Genomic DNA, 22,687 nt, shown 5'->3' on the forward strand with positions numbered 1-22,687 from the left:
TTGGAGCACTGCTCTTGTTGCTCAAGGGTGATGTCAAAGCAGTGGGAGGATCAATTCTTTACTGCACAGTTTGGCAGTGGCAGGGGTTTGAGTTGCAAGAGCAATGCTCCCGGGAGCAGAAGTCCCGCCCCCAGTGCACCAAATGCCTAAGATATCAAAGTTGTTTTTCTCCAAATATACAAAAGTGACATTACGGAAATGTGGTTTATCTCTGTAATGTGCTCTGTAACACGGTGGCTGCGTGCCAGAATCTGGAGGAGCTGGTATAGATTTCATAGATTTGGTAGTTTCTGTCCATGTCCTCTACAATTTTAAGTGCATGGCACGGGAAAAAAAGTTGCAAATTTTTGCATAAATGGGGATTTGGAACTTTGCATTAGAAAAACAAGGGCTCTAACCACTGTTGATAGAAGTAGAAGCTTTGCAAACGGGTTCAGGTTTTTACAAGACCAACTAGGAGAATCGAAGAGTCTAAACGATAGTTCGGTAATCACTGGTAATAAACAGATCTCCAGGGTCACACCCCTACTTAGATCCTCACTGGATCACCGGAGACTTGTTCTTCCCATTGGTTTCCATATTGTAGACAGTTCATTTATGGGAGACAGTCGCCATTTGCTATCGTGTCTTGGATCCAGTTCAAGTAGTTGCATAGTTTGGTGTACACTCCTGGACGATTGGCCACGGCACATGGGATGTTACCCCAAGATGTGATACCAGATAACTGCGAGTTACACACTAGGGGTCCTCCAGAGTCGCCCTGCAAGAAAACCGGATATAACTTATCCATATGGCTATGCTGCCTCTACTACTGTTGGTGTCCCCATTATCAGATGCCTTTACGCTTATCATCAAGTCCCCCGCAAAATCACCACACGCATCTCCTGAAATACTCTGCATTGCTGATCACAAAAATTTTCCAAAATCAGGGAATGTTTTTGTGAATGTACCTGACAGGTGTCTTTCCCGCCTTCTGTTACTCCAGCACAAAACATGTTGTCTGTAATTTCCCCCGGGTAAGCGTTCCGGCAGATATCATCGGAAACAATCTCCACGTTCACACAACGCAACGCAGCTGGGTAGGTTCCTGCACTGATAGGAAATGTGTCAGAGGTCTTCATGGTCGTGTTAGGAATCAGGGGTTAATGGTGGGCAAATTCTCTAATTCCCAGAACTATACCCCAAATGTGTACAATATTTGTTGGAGTAGAGTTTGCACATTGGTGGTCTATGATGGACGTTCCCAATAGGAAATTTTTGTACTTATCAAAATTTGCGTCCCAAACAAAACACTAGTGAATAAATAGAGATGAGCGCTTATCCCCTTGGTGTTCGGCCGCTTACACGCATTCCTATGGGAGCGAGATATTCCATCGAATACGACTCGCTCATCTCTATTAATAAAGAATATAGAGCAACAAAAGTTGTACATATGCTTTAGGTGTTATAGACCTGGTAGAAATATAATATAACTAGCCGTATATAGAGAGAGTAGATGAGGATATAGGCAGATTATAGGGAAGAGGAAAGTAACGACAATAATCTATATATTGGATACAATGGAAAACCATTAATACCCTATATAAGAGCTTATTACCCTCAGGGCTGGTAGTGGACCCCCATCCTGAGGCAAGGCAACTGGTCCCATCGGGGGGTACAGGGCAGCCAATGGAGATGGTCTGTACGTTCTCATTGAGGGTGGCGGGTACGGCCAGTTTCAGCAGCATGAGGTCATTGTCATAGGTGACCGGGTCGAATCCTTTGTGAGGACATATTTTATCAGCGTAGTTGAACTGCTCCGGCCCTTCATATTCCTCTATATTATGGTCTCCAAGGCGAATCTGCAGACTCCTAAGGAGGACAAGATATAGCAAGTTAACAGATTGTACATTTAAAGGGGAACTCCAGTCATCTCATATCACCTTGACATCCCAGCAGGACAAATATAAGGATTAGGATTGTGAACTGTAATAAAAACATAGATATGTTTTTATTTTGAGCCGCCTCCAATGAGGCATCATTTCCATCATCTCCTAACCCTGGGTGGGGCTTAGGTGTCACATGATTAAGGATATCTATATGTGGACAGATGTGTCCGGCCCATATCTGCTGATATGATACAACTTTGTGGTCCTCGCGGTCTATACACATAGATGATACACTGGGACAGCTGGAGGAGGTTATGGGGTCTACGACCTATGCTTTGGAAATAGGCAAAAATAAAGCACTACCAATCACCATAAAATATACATAATAGTTGTTATATATCATGGTGTCAACCTCTGCCTAAATAATACCGCCACACAGTGCCCACATAATACTGTCATAAGCTTACATACATTTTACTATACAATGCCTGTATAATAACATATGATGTGTTTGGTGGGAATGTTGGGGAAGGTCCCCATTAACTCTTACCCACTGAAGGGTGGGAGTACTTACGGTAACTGGCAGTGAGCTGCGGTCAGGACCCAGTTTTGGTCTATTAGCACTCCTCCGCAAGCATGCTGGTCAAAATAATGGAGGGAGGCTTGCCATGGCTGAGAGTTTCGTACACACTCGTAACCACCAATAATTCGGTTGTAGGAGCGTCCATAGACTAGAGTGAAACATAGACAGGCTTAGATAGATAATAGATAGATAGAACAACAGGTGGATGGATAGATAGATAGATAGATAGATAGATAGATAGATAGATAGATAGATAGATAGATGATAGATAGATAGGAGATAGATAGATAGATAGATAGATAGATAGATAGATAGATGATAGATAGATAGATAGATAGATAGATAGATAGATAGATAGATAGATAGATACAGTGTTGGCCAAAAGTATTGGCACCCCTGCAATTCTGTCAGATAATACTCATGTTCTTCCAGAAGGCATCAATATAGAGTTTACAGGGAAAGAAAGAGGCCTTCAAAGAGAAGAAGATGCCCCCTACAGTCAGACATGGCGGAGGGTCCCTGATGGTTTGGGGTTGCTTTGCTGCCTCTGGCACTGGACTGCTTGACCGTGTGCATGGCATTATGAAGTCTGAAGACGACCAACACATTGTGCAGCATAATGTAGGGCCCAGTGTGAGAAAGCTGGGTCTCCCTCAGAGGTCAGGGGTCTTCCAGCAGGACAAGGACCCATAACACACTTCAGGTCAGCACTAGAAAATGGTGGTGAGAGAAAGCCCTGGAGACTTGTAAAGTGGCAGCAATGAGTCCAGCCCTGAATCCCATAGAACACCTGTGGGGGAGGGGGAGAGATCTCTTGATGGCAGTTTGGAGAAGGCCCCCTTCACATCTCAGGGGGGACCTGGAGCAGTTTGCCAAAGAAGAAAGGTCTAAAACTCCAGCAGAGCCTTGTAAGAAACTCATTGCTGGTTACCGGAAGCGGTTGTGCGCAGTTATTGTGTCTGAAGGTTGTGCTACCAAGTATTAGGCTGAGGGCGCCAATACTTCTGTCCGGCCCAGTTTTGGAGTTTTGTGTAAAAAGATCAATGATTTGACTTTTTTTCATTCTCTTTTGTGTTTTTTCATTGCAAGCAAAATAAATGAAGATATTACCAAAGAGTTTGTGCTTGCAATCATTTTCTGGAAGAACACGAGTATTATCTGACAGAATTGCAGGGGGGCCAATACTTTTGGCCAACACTGTAGATAGATAGATAGATAGATAGATAGATAGATAGATAGATAGTGTCTGTGTTCAGAGTGTAAAATATATGGCTGGAACATGTATGACAAATATGATGGGAATAAATCCTAAGGCTGAGGATCCTAGAACGCAATCGTCCATTTATGAGGGCTGCTTTGCACCCTAGAGGCGCCCGTTTTCTCCTCATACATTTGAGAATATTGAGGGATCCCTGAAACCGGACAATAATTGTTCATGTAAATAACCCCTATTCACATGCATTGAATTTAATGCGCCCATTTGACAGCCATAAAAACCAGCCACCATATGGCCATTATTCCCCATCGTGTGGCAATAGGGTCAGGGCATGTGTACACTTTTAGATTTATGAAGCCAAAATCGGGTGCTGTCTCTTTTTATTATTTTTAAATCCACTTTTGGTTTGGGGGTTCAAGAGCTGCATCTAAAAACCTGATCGTGTAAACACATCCGAAAAAAATTACATTCAATAAAACCGAATTTTGTGTAGTTTTTTACCCCCATTAAAGTCAGTGTTGCCACAGAGTAACCCAGTGTGAATACATTATAAGCGCAGTTGCTCTTCTTAGTAGTCCACTTACCGACGGTCCCCAGGAGAGCGGCCACCAGCAGTACGATCATGGTGCGGTACTAAGAGCTCAGGAACTTTCCGTCTTCTGACTCCGCTTCTTTCTCTTCTACCTGAGATTAGGCCATAAATTATTAACTGAGTGACCCTCTGTTTCTACAGATTATCCGGGAAGGCGCAGCAGATCAGAGAAATGTGTACCAGCTGCTAATACAGTATATATGTACACATACAGCCAGTAGTCACTATTGGGCACCTGATGTTTCATATCTATCAGATCCGAAATTCTCCATTGATGTCATTCGGAGGCTTCTTACATCACTGCTAATCTATGTACTCTCTTTCAATCCCAGTTGTGATACATAACAAAAACTCACAAGTGGCTCAGTGATAGGAAACAGAGGGTGCTTGTTAATGGGAGTATACGGACTGGGTCACAGTCATCAGTGGGGTGCCCTAGAGTCAGTACTGGAGAGGTCACAGTTACCAATGAGGTGCCACAGGCGTCAGTACTGGACAGGTCACAGTAACCATTTCAGTGGCACAGAGGTCAGCATGAGAAAGGTCATAGTCACCAGTGGGGTGACACAGGGGTCAGTACTGGAGAGGTCACAGTAACCAATGGGGTGCCACAGGGGTCAGTACTGGAGAGGTCACAGTAACCAATGGGGTGCCACAGGGGTCAGTACTGGAGAGGTCACAGTAACCAATGGGGTGCCACAGGGGTCAGTACTGGAGAGGTCACAGTAACCAATGGGGTGACACAGGGGTCAGTACTGGAGAGGTCACAGTAACCAATGGGGTGCCACAGGGGTCAGCATTAGAGAGGTCATAGTCACCAGTGAGGTGCCTCAGTGTCAGTATTGGAGAGGTCACATTTACTAGTTAGGTGCCATAGGGTTCAGCATTAGAGAGGTAATAGTCGCCAGTGGAGTGCCACGGGGTCAGTGTTTGAGAGGCCACAGCTACCAGTGGTGTGCCATAGGGATCACCAGTAGATAGGTCATAGTCACCAGTGGAGCACCACAGGGGTCAGTATTGGAGAGGTCATAATCACCAGTTGGGTGCCACAGGGATCACCATTAGATAGGTCATAGTCACCAGTGTGGTGCCACAGGGGTCAGTATTGAAGAGGTCACAATCACCAGTTGGGTGCCACAGGAGATGGCATTAGAGAGGTCATAGTCACCAGTAGGGTGCCATGGGGTCAGTATTGGAGAGGTCACAGCTACCAAAGGGGTGCCATAGGGGTCAGCATTAGTGAGGTCACAGTCACCAGTGGGGTACCTTAATGGTCAGTATCGGAAGCATCACAGTCACCAGTGGGGTGCCTTAATGGTCAGTATCGGAAGCATCACAGTCACCAGTGGGGTGCCTTAATGGTCAGTATCGGAAGCATCACAGTCGCCAGTGGGGATTTTGGTGGACAGCAAGTTTACCTTTAGTGACCAATGCCAGGCAGCTGCTGCCAAGGCAAATAAAATCATGGGATGCATCAAAAGAGGTCTAGATTCTCATGACTAGAACATAATTATAAATCACTGGTATGGCCACACATACAATATTGTGTGCTATTTTGGGCTCCAGTATACAAGAAAGACGTAAGCGAACTAGAGAGAGTGCAGAGAAGGTGACCAAGAGTATTAGGGGAATGGGTGGATTGGAGGACAGGGAGAGACTGATGAACTTGGGGTTATTCGGTTTAGAGAAAAGACATTTACAGGGAGATCTAATAACAATGTACAAATACATGAAGGGACAATACAAAGAACTTTCTAAGGATCTTTAACTCCTAAGTCGGTGACAGTGACAAGGAGACGTCCTCTACACCTAGACCAGTGACAGAGACTAGATGTGGTACAGTAGAATTTACTGGGCTAATGCTGAACACAGGTAAAAGTGAATTTGTAGCTTTCTCCAATATGTTTCTCCATCAGCAATATCTGCAGAATCTTACGTTTCTTCTTCCTTCTTCTTGTACTATAAAAAAGATTGTATATAGAAAAGTAACACGACAAGACTTCTCCACCAGTAATGAGACTTCCATCTGTAGACAATGTCTCAATACTCACCTACTTGGTGCCACAAAAAAAATTCTCATGTATTCTACAGGATCCTACTTCACCCAAAAACTTCCGCTTCCCAATCCGTTGTCCTGTTTACTTTTATTGACCTCAGAGCTGTAAATGAGACGTTGGCCAAGCCGTATGACAGATCTGATCTCCACCTGCTGCTTTCTCAACTAGTCCGATCAAAATAATTGCAAAATTTTCCATGACGATGAATCAAAGGGAAGGTATCGCTATATTTATTTATTTTTTCTAATCAGTTTTCATTTTCCCATCATGGATTTTTTATTTTTTTTTACTATATTTTTTGCACATGATTGTGGCAGCAACCATCTTACCTGAGCAAGGAGGATGGGAGACCAAAAGTCCCCAAAGCAGTGAATGGAGGGCAGATCAAGCACGTGCACTGGTGCTCCATTCACAAGGAGGTTTAGGGGGGCTTTCAGTCTGTCCTCCTAATCACTGGGGGGACCCAGTGGTTGGACCCCAAGTCTGTAGATAGATTGCAACTTCTAGGGGGTATTAGTGGGATTTGATTTACCCCCATATCCCTGCTGTTGTGTTATCTTTTGAGACAGCAGTGGGGCATTAGGGAAATTATATATATACCATCCTCTAACATGTCAGTGAAGGCTATGGACAGAGCATGTAGTTGTTTAACTGGTCAGTCCAGTCCAGTTGGTAGGGATGTACTAAGCCGTTATACAATGTCATCAGAACATTCTACAAAAGTCATCTGCAACTTGTAGTGTTCCACCTGCTGTGACGCTACTAGTCTCTATATACTCTAAAAGGTACAGATCACTAACAACAGTAACAGATGGATCACATTACAGCTACCCATAGATGTCTATGGAGAGGGAAAGGTGAAGGAGGAAAAGCTTAGTGAAAGAAAAGCAGAGACACAGGCACAGACAGAGGGCGCTGTTTTCCATCTCACTAGAGTGATTTATTTACCACTTCTCTATAGTGTCCTATACGGTGCTACTGTGTCTAAATGAGTGAGTGAGTGAGTGAGTGAGTGAGTGAGTGAGTGAGTGAGTGAGTGAGTGAGAGAGTGAGTGAGTGAGAGAGTTAGGGAGCAGAATCTCATTCTCACCATGTGTTGTCTATAGAAGACATTATATCAGCTAATCTACACTGACCAGCTCAGGGACAACTAAGCATTAGAAATAGAGACTGTGCAGGGGAAAACTGCTTCAAATGTCATATAAAGTCTGGGTATAGCTAGGGCTATAGTTTGAAAACAGTGGACACCTGACGAACCCCCTTAGAGTCAATGGAGTCTGTAAGGCTCTATATGTAACCAATATTTTAGCAGTCTGATTGTCCATTGTTCTGATACAAACAATAACAAACCAATAGAAAACTTGTACAACTAATGTGTACAAGACCAGCAGAGATAAAATTTCATGACCAAACTAGTAAAGGACATGAAGCCAAAAGAACCACAGGATTAGCCACACATAGACTGTCAGAATATGTATCAAGTTTATTGTACAGAGAAAAACATGACCGTGATTAGATAAATAGATAATATATATAGACGATAGATACGAGATAGATACAAATGCATGGATAGTAGCTAAATACATAGATATGAAATAGATAGAAAGATAAATTGATAGATATACATAGACATGAGATCAATAGATAGATAGATAGATAGATAGATAGATAGATAGATAGATAGATAGGAGATAGACAGATAGATAGATAGATAGATAGATAGATAGATAGATAGATAGTAGATAGATAGATGATAGATAGATAGATAGATAGATAGATAGATAGATAGATAGGAGATAGATAGATAGATAGATAGATAGATAGATAGATAGATAGATAATAGATGGATAGATAAATAAATAGATAGATAGGAGATAGATAGATAGATAGATAGATAGATAGATAGATAGATAGATAGGAGATAGATAGATAGATAGATAGATAGATAGGAGATAGACAGATAGACAGACAGATAGATAGATAGATAGATAGATAGATAGGAGATAGATAGGAGATAGATATTTTCAACCTTTTGCCGCATTTCAGGCTTCAAACATAAAGATATCAAAATTTAATTTTTTTGCAGAAGAATTAACAACAAATGAGACACAATTGTGAAGTGGAACGAAATTTATTGGATATTTAAAAAAATTTTAACAAAGAAAAAAACTCAAAAATTGAGCATGCAAAATTATTCGGCCCCTTGCGTTAATACTTTGTAGCGCCACCTTATGCTGCGATTACAGCTGCCAGTCGCTTGGGGTTTGTCTCTATGAGTTTTGCACATTGAGAGACTGAAGTTCTCGCCCATTCTTCCTTGCAGAACAGCTGGAGCTCAGTGAGGTTGGATGGAGACGTTTGTGAGCAGCAGTTTTCAGCTCTTTCCACAGATTCTCGATTGGATTCAGGTCTGGACTGTGACTTGGCCATTCTAACACCCGGAGACGTTTATTTGTGAACCATTCCATTATAGATTTTGCTTTATGTTTTGTATCATTGTCTTGTTGGAAGATAAATCTGTCTCCCAGTCTCAGGTCTTTTGCAGACTCCAACAGGTTTTCTTCCAGAATGCTCCTGTATTTGGCTCCATCCATCTTCCCATCAATAGGCCCTAACCATGATGCTGCCCCCACCATGTGTGACAGTGGGGATCAGGGTGTGTTCAGGGGGATGAGCTGTGTTGTGACAAAAATGTTGGATTTTGGTTTCATATGACCAGAGCCCCTTCTTCTACACGTTTGGTGTCTCCCCGGGGGCTTGTGGCAAACTTTACACAAGACTTTTATGGATATCTTTGAGACATGTCTTTCTTCTTGCCACTCTTCCATAAAGGCCAGATTTGTGCAGTGTACGACTGATTGTTGTCCTATGGACAGACTCTCCCACCTCAGCTGTAGATCTCTGCACTTCATCCAGAGTGATCCTGGGCCTCTTGGCTCCATCTCTGATCAGTCTTCTCCTTGTTCGAGATGAAAGTTTAGAGGGACGGCCGGGTCTTGGTAGATTTGCAGTGGTCTGAGACTCCTTCCATTTCCATATGATTGCTTGCACAGGGCTCCTTGGGATCTTTAACCCCTTAACGCTAAATCACGTACCTGTACGTCAGGGAATGTGGTTAGTTCCCGCATTCCCACGTACCTGTACGTGATTGAGATTGCACGGGCTCAGAAGCAGAGCCCGTGCGATCTCCATGGGAGGCCGGCTGTATCTGACAGCCAGGCTTCCCCTGTAGCAGCAGGGACGGTGATTGCACCGACCCCCGCTGTTTAACCCTTAAGGTGCCATGATCCATAGTGATCATGGCACCCTAGGGGTTTGGCCGGGCTATAAAGCATGCTGCCGGCTGCATAAGGAGTCTGTGTGAGCTGTAATTTACAGCTACACGCTGCTCCTTAATCCCTCCCCCCATGGGAGCGAGCCCCGATGGGGGAAGGGTTAACCCCTTGGATGCTGGGACGAGAGAAAGCTAGTCTATGCATCTGCATAGCTAGCTTCCTCTATAGACTGCAATACACGTGTATTGCAAGTCTATAGTTAGTATAGAACCAGCGATCCTCTCTGATCGCAGGTTCTAGTGTGCTTACAGCACAAATGTAAAAAAGTTTTAAAAAATAAATAAATAAAGTGTGTAAAACAAACAAACAAAACAAACATAGTTACATTTCTTGTAAATCTGGAAAATCGCTGTTACACTTGTAAGCCTTGTAACGTTCAAAATAAATTAAAATACAATCAAAAGATGATGCCGATATAAAGCAGAGATATGGGAGATAATATTTATTACTATATTTGGGCGGTATGACTATCTGCCTGAAAAGCAGAGAATTTCACATTTTGAAAATTGCAATTTTTTCCAAATTTCCATCAAATTTCCTATTTTTTTAATAAGTAAATACAAAAATATTGATTAGTGTTTACCACTAACATGAAGTATAATGTGTTACGAGAAAACATTCTCAAAATCACTTGTGTAAGTTAAAGCGTCTCAAAGTTATTGCCATTTAAAGTGACACATGTCAATTTTGAAAAAACAGGCCTGGTCCTTAACATACTTTTGGGCTGTGTCCTTAAGGGGTTAAAGCTTGGGAAATCTTTTTGTATCCAAATTCGGCTTTAAACTTCTCCACAACAGTATCTTGGACCTGCCTGGTGTGTTCCTTGGTCTTCATGATGCTCTCTGCACTTTATACAGACCGCTGAGCCTATCACAGAGCAGGTACATTATACGGAGACTTGGTTACACACCGGTGGATTCTATTTCTCATCATCAGTCATTTAGGACAACATTGGATCATTCAGAGATCTGAACTGACCTGAACCGAGTGAGTTTGCTGCAATAAAAGTAAAGGGGCCGAATAATTTTGCACGCCCCAGTTTTCAGTTTTTTATTTGTTAAAAAAGTTTAAAATATCCAATAAATTTCGTTCCACGTCACAATTGTGTCCCACTTCTTGATTCTTCCCCAAAAAATTAAAATTTGATATTTTTATGTTTGAAGCCTGAAATGTGGCAAACGGTTAAAAAGTTCAAGGGGCCGAATACTTTCACAAGGCACTGTATATATATATATATATATATATATATATATATATATATATATTTTATTTATTTATTTTTTTTTTTTCATGTGTTTACATATTTTATTATAGTATAATTTAATTAATATATGTTATTTTGATTTTTACATGTAATCTCCATTAATACAAATTAGTGACACTGATCTTGATTTTCTTCAGGTCTCATATTGCCGTTGTTTCCAGTGTTCTGTATGGCGGGCGCTCCTGTTAGCCGTCCCTACACACCTCCGGATCTTCAGTTTCTATCACATGGCTAATCCATTCCAGATAGTTGTAGACTTTGGTGTAGACTCCAGGCTTATTGGGTTGTGCACAGACTGGATCTCCCCATGATATGATCCCACATAACTCTGACCCGCAAACCAGCGGACCCCCGGAGTCTCCCTATGTGAGAGGAGAACAAGGTGATTTGTTGATCTGCCTCTGTCACTGGTAAAGATGTGCCGCTGCTCAAAGCCAAATTTTCTTGACATGCACACAGAGGGAAGGGAAAAAAGGGCAATGTTACCTGGCAAGAATCTTTCCCTCCTTCAAGGTCTCCAGCACAGAACATGTTGTCTGTAATGCTGCCATCTTCATAGAACTGCCGACAGCTGTCATCAGAAAAAGTGGTAACGTTGAGACACATCAGCACATCGGGGTAGGTATCTAATAGGAAGACAATGCAGAGAGTGTATATAACATAACAATGTCCAGAAAGTATTGAAATTTCATTATATTGCTTTCTATAGAGTAATTATAATATTGTACATAGGAGTAGTATTATAGTAGTTATATTCTTGTACATAGGAGCAGTATTATAGTAGGTATATTCTTGTACATAGGAGCAGTATTATAGTAGTTATATTCTTGTACATAGGAGCAGTATTATAGTAGTTATATTCTTGTACATAGGAGGTAGTATTATAGTAGTTGTATTCTTGTACATAGGAGTAGTATTATAGTAGTTATATTCTTGTACATAGGAGGTAGTATTATAGTAGTTATATTCTTGTACATAGGAGGTAGTATTATAGTAGTTATATTCTTGTACATAGGAGTAGTATTATAGTAGTTATATTCTTGTACATAGGAGGTAGTATTATAGTAGTTATATTCTTGTACATAGGAGGTAGTATTATAGTAGTTATATTCTTGTACATAGGGGTAGTATTATAGTAGTTATATTCTTGTGCATAGGAGGTAGTATTATAGTAGTTATATTCTTGTACATAGGAGTAGTATTATAGTAGTTATATTCTTGTACATAGGAGTAGTATTATAGTAGTTATATTCTTGTACATAGGAGCAGTATTATAGTAGTTATATTCTTGTACATAGGAGCAGTATTACAGTAGTTATATTCTTGTACATAGGAGTAGTATTATAGCAGTTATATTCTTGTACATAGGAGGTAGTATTATAGTAGTTATATTCTTGTACATAGGAGGTAGTATTATAGTAGTTATATTCTTGTACATAGGAGGTAATATTATAGTGGTTATATTCTTGTATATAGGAGTAGTATTATAGTAGTTATATTCTTGTACATAGGGGCAGTATTATAGTAGTTATATTCTTGTACATAGGAGGTAGTATTATAGTAGTTATATTCTTGTACATAGGAGCAGTATTATAGTAGTTATATTCTTGTACATAGGGGCAGTATTATAGTAGTTTTATTCTTGTACATAGGAGCAGTATTATAGTAGTTATATTCTTGTACATAGGAGCAGTATTATAGTAGTTATATTCTTGTACATAGGAGTAGTATTATAGTAGTTATATTCTTGTACATAGGAGTAGTATTATAGTAGTTATATTCTTGTACATAGGAGTAGTATTATAGTAGTTATATTCTTGTACATAGGAGGTAGTATTATAGTAGTTATATTCTTGTACATAGGGGTAGTATTATAGTAGTTATATTCTTGTACATAGGAGTAGTATTATAGTAGTTATATTCTTGTACATAGGAGTAGTATTATAGTAGTTATATTCTTGTACATAGGAGGTAGTATTATAGTAGTTATATTCTTGTACATAGGAGTAGTATTATAGTAGTTATATTCTTGTACATAGGAGCAGTATTATAGTAGTTATATTCTTGTACATAGGAGCAATATTACAGTAGTTATATTCTTGTACATAGGAGTAGTATTATAGCAGTTATATTCTTGTACATAGGAGGTAGTATTATAGTAGTTATATTCTTGTACATAGGAGGTAGTATTATAGTGGTTATATTCTTGTACATAGGAGGTAATATTATAGTGGTTATATTCTTGTATATAGGAGTAGTATTATAGTAGTTATATTCTTGTACATAGGGGCAGTATTATAGTAGTTATATTCTTGTACATAGGAGGTAGTATTATAGTAGTTATATTCTTGTACATAGGAGCAGTATTATAGTAGTTATATTCTTGTACATAGGGGCAGTATTATAGTAGTTATATTCTTGTACATAGGGGCAGTATTATAGTAGTTTTATTCTTGTACATAGGAGCAGTATTATAGTAGTTATATCCTTATACATAGGAGGCAGTATTATAGTAGTTATATTCTTGTACATAGGAGTAGTATTATAGTAGTTATATTCTTGTACATAGGAGGTAGTATTATAGTAGTTATATTCTTGTACATAGGAGTAGTATTATAGTAGTTATATTCTTGTACATAGGAGCAGTGTTATAGGAGTTATATTCTTGTACATAGGAGCAGTATTATAGTAGTTATATTCTTGTACGTAGGAGCAGTATTATAGTAGTTATATTCTTGTACATAGGAGTAGTATTATAGTAGTTATATTCTTGTACATAGGAGCAGTATTATAGTAGTTATATTCTTGTACATAGGAGTAGTATTATAGTATTTATGTTCTTGTACATAGGAGTAGTATTATAGTAGTTATATTCTTGTACATAAGAGGCAGTATTATAGTAGTTATATTCTTGTACATAAGAGGCAGTATTATAGTAGTTATATTCTTGTACATAGGAGTAGTATTATAGTAGTTATATTCTTGTACATAGGAGCAGTATTATAGTAGTTATATTCTAGTACATAAGAGCAGTATTATAGTAGTTATATTCTTATACATAGGAGGTAGTATTATAGTAGTTATATTCTTGTACATAGGAGTAGTATTATAGTAGTTATATTCTTGTACATAGGAGTAGTATTATAGTAGTTATATTCTTGTACATAGGAGTAGTATTACAGTAGTTATATTCTTGTACATAGGAGCAGTATTATAGTAGTTATACTCTTGTACATAGAAGTAGTATTATAGTAGTTATATTCTTGTACATAGGAGCAGTATTATAGTAGTTATATTCTAATACATAGGAGGTAGTATTATAGTAGTTATATTCTTGTACATAAGAGGCAGTATTATAGTAGTTATATTCTTGTACATAAGAGGCAGTATTATAGTAGTTATATTCTTGTACATAAGAGGCAGTATTATAGTAGTTATATTCTTGTACACAGGAGCAGTATTATAGTAGTTATATTCTTGTACATAGGAGCAGTATTATAGTAGTTATATTCTTGTACATAGGAGTAGTATTATAGTAGTTATATTCTTGTACATAGGAGCAGTATTATAGTAGTTATATTCTTGTACATAGGAGCAGTATTATAGTAGTTATATTCTTGTACATAGTAGTAGTATTATAGTAGTTATATTCTTGTACATAGGAGGTAGTATTATAGTAGTTATACTCTTGTACATAGGAGGTAGTATTATAGGAGTTATATTCTTGTACATAGGAGCAGTATTATAGTAGTTATATTCTTGTACATAGGAGTAGTATTATAGTAGTTATATTCTTGTACATAGGAGCAGTATTATAGTAGTTATATTCTTATACATAGGAGGCAGTATTATAGTATATGGTATACAAAATGAACACTATTGACATAGTTATAATTTTGTGCTGTCATCGTTGAATAGTCTGTATAATTTTAGTTACCCTCAGGACTAGTAGTTGACCCCCATCCTGAGATTAGACCATTTGTACCCTCCTCCAATGACTCAGTGGAGCACAATGGGATAATCTGCACATATTCATTTAGTATAGCTGGTGACGCCAGTTTCAGGAGCATAATGTCATTGTCGTACGTTCTCGTGTTGAAATCCTTATGAGGACATATTTTCTCAGCATATGTAAATTGCTCTGTTCCTTCAGATTCAATTCGATTATGTACTCCAAGGCGAATCTGGATGTTCCTATTGACCATACAAAACATAATATTAGATTATCTGGATGTAGATTTTCATTGGGCTGCAGATAAGTCATCTATATCATTAATAACCTGAACCATGAACTCAGCTCTGCTACATCAGTCATTGCTAAGTATAACCCTCTGTTTTCAAGGTCCAGGCTTTTGGTGTATACTCCTTATTAAAGAGTCTGTAGATAAAAATTGATGAACAGGACACTTACGTGAAGTAACAGTGAGCGGCTGTCAAAACCCAGTATTCATTTATGAGTGTTCCTCCGCACATGAATTTATCAAAAAAATAGATGGCCACCTGCCACGGCACCGAATGAGGGACACATTCCTCTCCTCCTATAATCCGCTCGAAGGACTGGGACTTCACTAGTAAAAGTACACAGATAAAGATAATATTCAGGTGACGGAATATCATAGGTCACGTTACGGACTGACATTTCTATTGTCTACTGTGTATTATATATATTTCACCCTAGGATATCAGGAAGCCTAGATTCTTTAACCTATAACCCTTTAATATTGAGCTCTCTCTTGTCTTGGGTCTGAGGGTTGCATCATTTGGGGGTAACAAACAACTTCTCCCGCAGTATTTGTGACAATCAATTTTATACATACGTTTTGTCTCCTTTGTGTGAAATCCTGCATTTTTTTTCACTCTTTCCCTTGTTTTTGTATTGAGAGCTGTTCCTGCCTCTCACTGAATGTTACTGTGTATGGAGTACAGGGCTGTGTAATATGGAGAGAAAATGAGGCACGAACATCTCTCAACAGCAGCAATGGAGAGAGTAAAAAAATGCAGGATTTCACACAAAGGAGATAAAATGTGTTAAGAAAGTATATTATGTAATATTATGTAAAGTTCTAAAGTTTAGTTACACTTTAAAGGGGTTGTCTGGGATAAAATGATAATTTAACCCTAAACTAAACGCCTTCCGCCGTGTAACTTCTAACTAACGTACTTTATCACAAATTTATATTTGCCCAGGTTGCTGGGGCAGTCATATGACTGACCAAAGCACATTGTCTGATTTTCTGGTGTTGGTACATTTCCCCATCACAAATGCTACCTACCATCCCCATACCCCATCATACTTATCTGTCTTCATGTCCTGATCTTCTGGGCACAAGTCATCACCTCCTTCACTTCTGCCTGCGCCTTCGCCATAGAGCCAGAGTGCCACACTTAGGCTCTATTGCGCAGGGGCCGACAGACGAGGAGAAGAGAAGGATAGAAGGATCTCCGATGCCCAGAAGATCTGGATAGGAAGACAGCTAAGTATGATGGGGTGGGGGTGGGCTGAGTGAGTTAGTTAGTTAGTTACATAGGGCTAGTAGTCCGTGGGCTAGCTAGAGAAACAAGGAGGGGATGTGAGAGAGGGAGGGGGAAATCTGAGCGAAGAGCAAGGCATCATGGTAGTTGTAGGATAAGAGAGCAGGAAGCTACCCATGTAAACAAAGGCAGAGGATGCCAGAAGCTCCCAGCGAAACCCAGAAATCCCTCAAAACACTGATAAAGGTATTTGGGTGCACTTATTAACCCATTAATAGCACTAACAGACTTTTTTTTTTTTTTTTTTTTTTGTTAAAGGTTTTTTGCCCGGAAAACCCCTTCAAGTTCTGTGATGTCAGACAGGGGTGTGATTCAGAGCTCCAATCAGAGACAGCCAGTATCGGAGCTCAGAATGACACCCCTTTCCTCCTCCTACCTGGCACCGCCCTCCTGACAGTACAGAGCCTAAACAGTATATCAGGCACCAAAACTAACAGCACTGATTGCTCAGGAACGGTGGGGTTTAGAGAAAAAGTTCCAAATGTTCCAGAATCAGCTAATAAATGATGTAAAAGAGCCAGACTTGTTGCAGGTGGTGAAAGGTTCTCTTTAAAACCACATGAGCATGTACATCATACAATATATCATCCAGCATAGTGCAAGTACACGTAACACATGACATAACGTAACCAATAAATTTTAATGAGCCCAGTTGTAGTGCACCAGCCTCACTAGCACTGCACTCCAGCTACAGGCGCAGTCAGGACTGGGGTTTAACCCCTCCCTGTACAACATACTAAATGTTCAAGCTGTGTATCTGCACCACCTTACAGTTGCAGGGCCTGGCTCCTTTACTCACAGAGCACCGGTAAAGCTGCACATGTAGCACATATAGTACGTGCACCCTTGGGGTTAGGGTCTCTGTACAATGACCTGACATCCTATAGTAATTCCTCTACATCCCCATATAGTATAACCGTATCCCCATACTGTAACCGTCTCACCTGCCGACCCCAGCAGAACTGCCAAAAGTAGTAAAACCATCTCTGACGACTGAGGAGATTGCACTAGTACTGTCCTATTTAACCAGAGATTTTGTTTATGTGGTGAATTATTAACATTATTAACATAGTCGGAGCAGGAGATCCCACAGGCTGAAGAAATCAGAATTGTTGCCATTAGTGTCACAGGCTTTATATTGGTGGAGGAGCCAGAAGATGACTAATGTGACCCCTATGAGGTTTCTTGCATGACGTTCCTCCTCCTGCATAGCGATTGGCAGAAAATTGCTTAAAGGAGCTGAAGTTAAAAGTGACAACCGAAATTCTGGTCTTGAAAAGGGGCACAAAGCAGTTGTCAGTTCCCTCCCCCACTCCTCTTTGCAGAAATGTCTCAGCAGGGGGCAACAGTGAGCCAGGAGGAAGTTCAGGATGTCGACAAGCTGCAGCATTATTATATATTAGGAGCTGGGCAGGAGGCGAACTCCTCTATCCCATAATGAATTATTGAAATGACGTATTGAATATATTTCAGCTCTCAATAAGAACAATGGCTGAATTTCTACTTGGAGCTGAATCCTAGATTATAGCGCTACATCACTAATACCTGGACACACAAGTGGATTTATCTCTCCACCACCACAAGCTACCACCTGAGCTTTTCCCAGGCACTTCTGACACAAGTGCAACCAAAGTCAAGGACAAAGGATATAGATTTGGCACACACCCCTTACAGAAGGTCTGCAGTGTTATAAACCAGCAGTATCCTCACCACGTCAAGTAGGGTGTCAGTAATATTATCACATAGGACAGTACATGCCGGGAAAAGGTTTTAGGCAGGTGTGGAAGCCACAGTAAGAATGCTTTCAGAAATAGAAGGGTTAATGGTTTTTGTTTGTCTATTAAGAATTTTTAACTCACAACTACTTCCTCTTCAATGGCCGAGTGCACTAACAATTACGGGGCACCGCGATGGGGTTCCCGCATGCCCCAAGTTCTACCGATCTTTTTTTAGGTGCTCTGTTTTTGGAGAGGAAGAACTGGGTGGCATTCTGTCGATCCTGCTATGGATATATTGATGACATCCTGAAGATCTGGAGCAACTCAATGATCAGATGAACTTTAGGGCTGAGATTTACCTCCGAAATAAATGCAGTCACATTACCTTTCCTTGACTTAGCATCAGTAAAACATCCAATGATGAGTTGGCCACCATAGTCTACAGTAGACTAATAGCCATGGATTCCCTGTGGTGGTGGGATAGCTGCCATCTGACTTCTGTATAGTGAACCCAAAGGGGCAGTATGTACGCTTCCGATGGAAATGCTTTGACAAAGGGGAATTGAGATCTCAGCCAAAACACTTATGTCATCCTGAAGAAGTCTTGAAAATAGAATCTAGGGAGCCAATAGGAAGAGATCACAATGAATTCCCATCACTGAGGGATTTACCATCAACTAATCAGATTAATCAGCGGGTTTTGCAAGGAAGATCATCTCTTGATATTGGAAGATACTGAGAATGGACCCAAACCTTAGGAATTGAGGGGTACCCACAGATTACATTTCAATGGGGCAAAAGCATTAAAGATTGACTAGTACAACCCACAGGTTCCTGGTTTGATAGAAGAGTGGTCAGCTGCTTCAGGTCAAGGGGTTACATACCTTGTGGTTCCATACAAACTGGCAAAAAGTTTCACAGGAAGAGATTTTTTGATTGTCCACTTCATCAATTGCCGTTCTAAAGGCATCGCTTACCAAGTTACATATACTGCCTGGCCAAAAAAAGTCATCTTGTGCAATAAGGTACCGTTCCACCCCTGATATAATTATGAACTGTTCATGCCAGGAATTTGCATATATTTTTGAATATATATAACTGAGCTGTAGCCTGTCAAGTGCAGATCATAATTAAAGGTATGAAGCGATGTCTACCAACGGAAGAGCGACCAGAAGAAGAGATGTTAGTGCCTTCAAGAAGGGGCAAGTCATTGGATTGCATCAGGCCAACAAATCAACCAAGGAGATAGCCGAAGTAACTGGTATCGGACAGAGAACTGTTCAGCATATCATACGTGCATGGCGAGATGGTGGAGAACCCCCCTCCAACCGTGGAAAGTGTGGGCGTAAGACTATACTCGAAACTCGAGGTCGTAGGTCCCTAAAGCGACTGGTGAAGAATAACCGCCGGAAAACCACCTTTGAGCTCACGAAGATGTTCAACTCGACAGAGCGACACATTTCGGAGCGAACAATGCAACGAGAACTTTAAGGAATGGGTCTCAACAGTTGTGTCTCCACACGAAAGCCATTGGTGACAGAGATCAACAGACGTCGGCGCCTGTCATTTGCAAGAGACCACAAGGATTGGAGCAGTGGAGAAAGGTCATGTGGTCAGATGAATCACGTTTCTCATTGTTCCAGAGTGATGGTCGTGTCCGGGTGCGACGAGAAGCACACGAAACACTGGAATGTGCTGGAAAGGAACCTGCGCTGTCACTCACCACCCCCAACGAATCTGTGTAACCTGGGCTCCCTGATACTCGAGAATTGGATCAAAATCCCTGAGTCTACACTACAGAACATTATAGACTCCATGCCGAGACGAATGCGTGCTGTTATTCGTGCTCATAGTGGCCCAACTAAGTATTAACACTCGCGACTTTTTTTTTGGCCAGGCAGTGTATGTCAGTATGGTCTGGAGTATGTTGGGAAGACTATTAGTGCATTCCAATAGAGAATAGGGGAATATTGGGGGCCACGTGGTGGCTCAGAGGTTAGCACTGTGTTCAAATCCCGCCAAGGGCAAAAAAACCATCTGCAAGGAGTTTGTATGTTCTCCCCGAATTTGCATGGATTTCCATCCCATATTCCAAAAACACATACTGATAGGGGAAAATGTACATTGTGAGCTCTATGTGGGGCTCACAATCTACATTAAAAAAAAAAAGAGAGAGTAGGGGAATATTTAAATGACCTCCAGAAAAGAAGAGACACTCTGCAGGCACGACATGTATGTTGGGATGTGATGGACCATTATGGACGGTGTCATTTTCTAGAAGGACTTCATAGAAAATTCAACTATGACTGTTTCAGGCTTGTATGTCCTGCATTGAACCCTCCTTCAGTCTTTCTGGTCAGACCTTAAAGTATGAAAAGTGGAGGCCATGGGGAGGTGAAAAAAATAATAAAAATATTTAATCCCTGTAAGCCGATGGCTGGTCAGGTAATGGAGGGGGTGTACATCTCGCCCAGACTACTCAGGTGGGTGAGATGAGAAAACTCCAGAAATCTTTGTTCTCAGCAGACAACTTTTGTCTGCTGAGCATTTTGGTAAAAGCTCAGTACTGGGCTGGATTTTTAGGAATGACAGGTAGGTTGGTAGTGGGACCTGTCATTCCACTCCCCTCCAGTCCACACTTTGGGGATGTTCCGGCAGCGACTCAGCTGCAGAGAGTCTCCTCATCAAGGAGGTTTAAGAAGTTGCTCCAGCAGCAGACTGGGCAGAGCTTGGCTGGAGAGCTGACAGGTCATATTTTTGGAGCTGTGTCCTGAATGATTCTACTGGCTTTTTGATTTCTGTTCTTCTAGGTGAGGTAACCTATTCTATGTTTAGTTAGTGCCTAGCCGGGCAGGTATTTATTTTTGTATTGTTTCCTTTTGTTGCTGCACTACCTTTTTGAGTGAAAATAAACTCTACCTTTGTTTTGGACTAAAGAAACTGGACTTGTGTGTCTATGCCACCCCACCTAGCAACCCCAGACCCTGACAGCCCGTAATGTCATGATGCCCGGCCCACACCATATGACAGCTGAGGCCCAATCAGCAGTGACCCAAGATGTCTTCCAGGAGGCCGAGAGAGAGCATCAGACAATGCAAGGAGGCCCAGAAGATGTGAGGGTCAGTATGAATGGTTTTTTTTAGGTTTTGCACCTCTCTCAGGCCTCCGCCTATTATACTCTAGGGTCTAAAGTGTCGGCCATGAGAGGTCCTGGTAAATTTCACATGGATCAGATCCTTTTAACTAATGGAGAAAAAAGTAAAGTTTTATAAATTTGCTGCACATTTTCATATACACTGTTAGTAGACACAAATTTGTAATAGTTACATATACACACCAGAGGGCGCTATAGCACAAATGTTACACTAAGAAGCGGAACAGAAAATATAGCAAGAGCAAGTGTGTAATCTCTATACAGATCACTATGAGATAGATAGATAGATAGATAGATAGATAGATAGATAGATAGGAGATAGATAGGAGATAGATAGATAGATAGGAGATAGATAGATAGATAGATAGATAGATAGATAGATAGATAGATAGGAGATAGATAGATAGATAGGAGATAGATAGATAGATAGATAGATAGGAGATAGATAGATAGATAGATAGATAGATAGATAGATAGATAGATAGGAGATAGATAGATAGATAGATAGATAGATAGATAGATAGGAGATAGATAGATAGATAGAGAGAGAGAGAGAGAGAGAGAGAGAGAGAGAGATAGATAGATAGATAGATAGATAGATAGATAGATAGATAGGAGATAGATGATAGATAGATAGATAGATAGATAGATAGATAGGAGATAGATAGATAGATAGATAGATAGATAGATAGATAGGAGATAGATAGATAGATAGAGAGAGAGAGAGAGAGATAGATAGATAGATAGATAGATAGATGATAGATAGATAGATAGATAGATAGATAGATAGATAGATAGATAGATAGGAGATAGATGATAGATAGATAGATAGATAGATAGATAGATAGATAGATAGATGATAGATAGATAGGAGATAGATAGATAGATAGATAGATAGATAGATAGATAGATGATAGATAGATAGATAGATGACAGATAGATAGATAGGAGATAGATAGATAGATAGATAGATAGATAGATAGATAGATAGATAGATAGATAGGAGATAGATAGATAGATAGATAGATAGATAGATAGGAGATAGATAGATAGATAGATAGGAGATAGATAGATAGATAGATAGATAGATAGGAGATAGATAGATAGATAGATAGATAGATAGATAGATAGACAGCCCCTGCACACAGCACAAAGCTATGAAGAAAATCATTACTGTTATTAATACTATCAACTAATATCATCTATAAACTACACATATAAATTACAGGTTCTTTGTTATACACATCTGATCACATAGTAAGAAGCCCTGTACGTGCCCTTGTACCTTCCCCTGTACCTGCCCCTGAACTTACCCCAACAAGGCGACTTCATATAGATCCCTCCATAGTTGGATTGGCACTCCTAGTC

At 40.2% G+C, this 22,687-nt stretch overlaps 1 protein-coding gene across 1 annotated transcript; it reads right to left on the reverse strand.

Annotated features, from left to right (window-relative positions):
- Positions 1 to 541: 541 nt before the first annotated feature.
- On the reverse strand, positions 542 to 17,431 carry LOC142210136 (transmembrane protease serine 9-like). Its single transcript, XM_075279162.1, has 11 exons — positions 17,392 to 17,431; positions 15,327 to 15,483; positions 14,853 to 15,109; positions 11,402 to 11,541; positions 11,106 to 11,277; positions 6,196 to 6,218; positions 4,252 to 4,300; positions 2,443 to 2,599; positions 1,598 to 1,851; positions 951 to 1,087; positions 542 to 760 (listed from the first exon to the last, which is right to left on the reverse strand). The coding sequence occupies exons 1-11, from the start codon at positions 17,429 to 17,431 to the stop codon at positions 596 to 598; spliced, it is 1,551 nt and encodes a 516-aa protein (XP_075135263.1). The 3' UTR covers positions 542 to 595.
- Positions 17,432 to 22,687: the final 5,256 nt, after the last annotated feature.

This window comes from Leptodactylus fuscus, chromosome 6, assembly GCF_031893055.1.
Source record: "Leptodactylus fuscus isolate aLepFus1 chromosome 6, aLepFus1.hap2, whole genome shotgun sequence".
Taxonomy (NCBI): Eukaryota; Metazoa; Chordata; class Amphibia; order Anura; family Leptodactylidae; genus Leptodactylus; species Leptodactylus fuscus.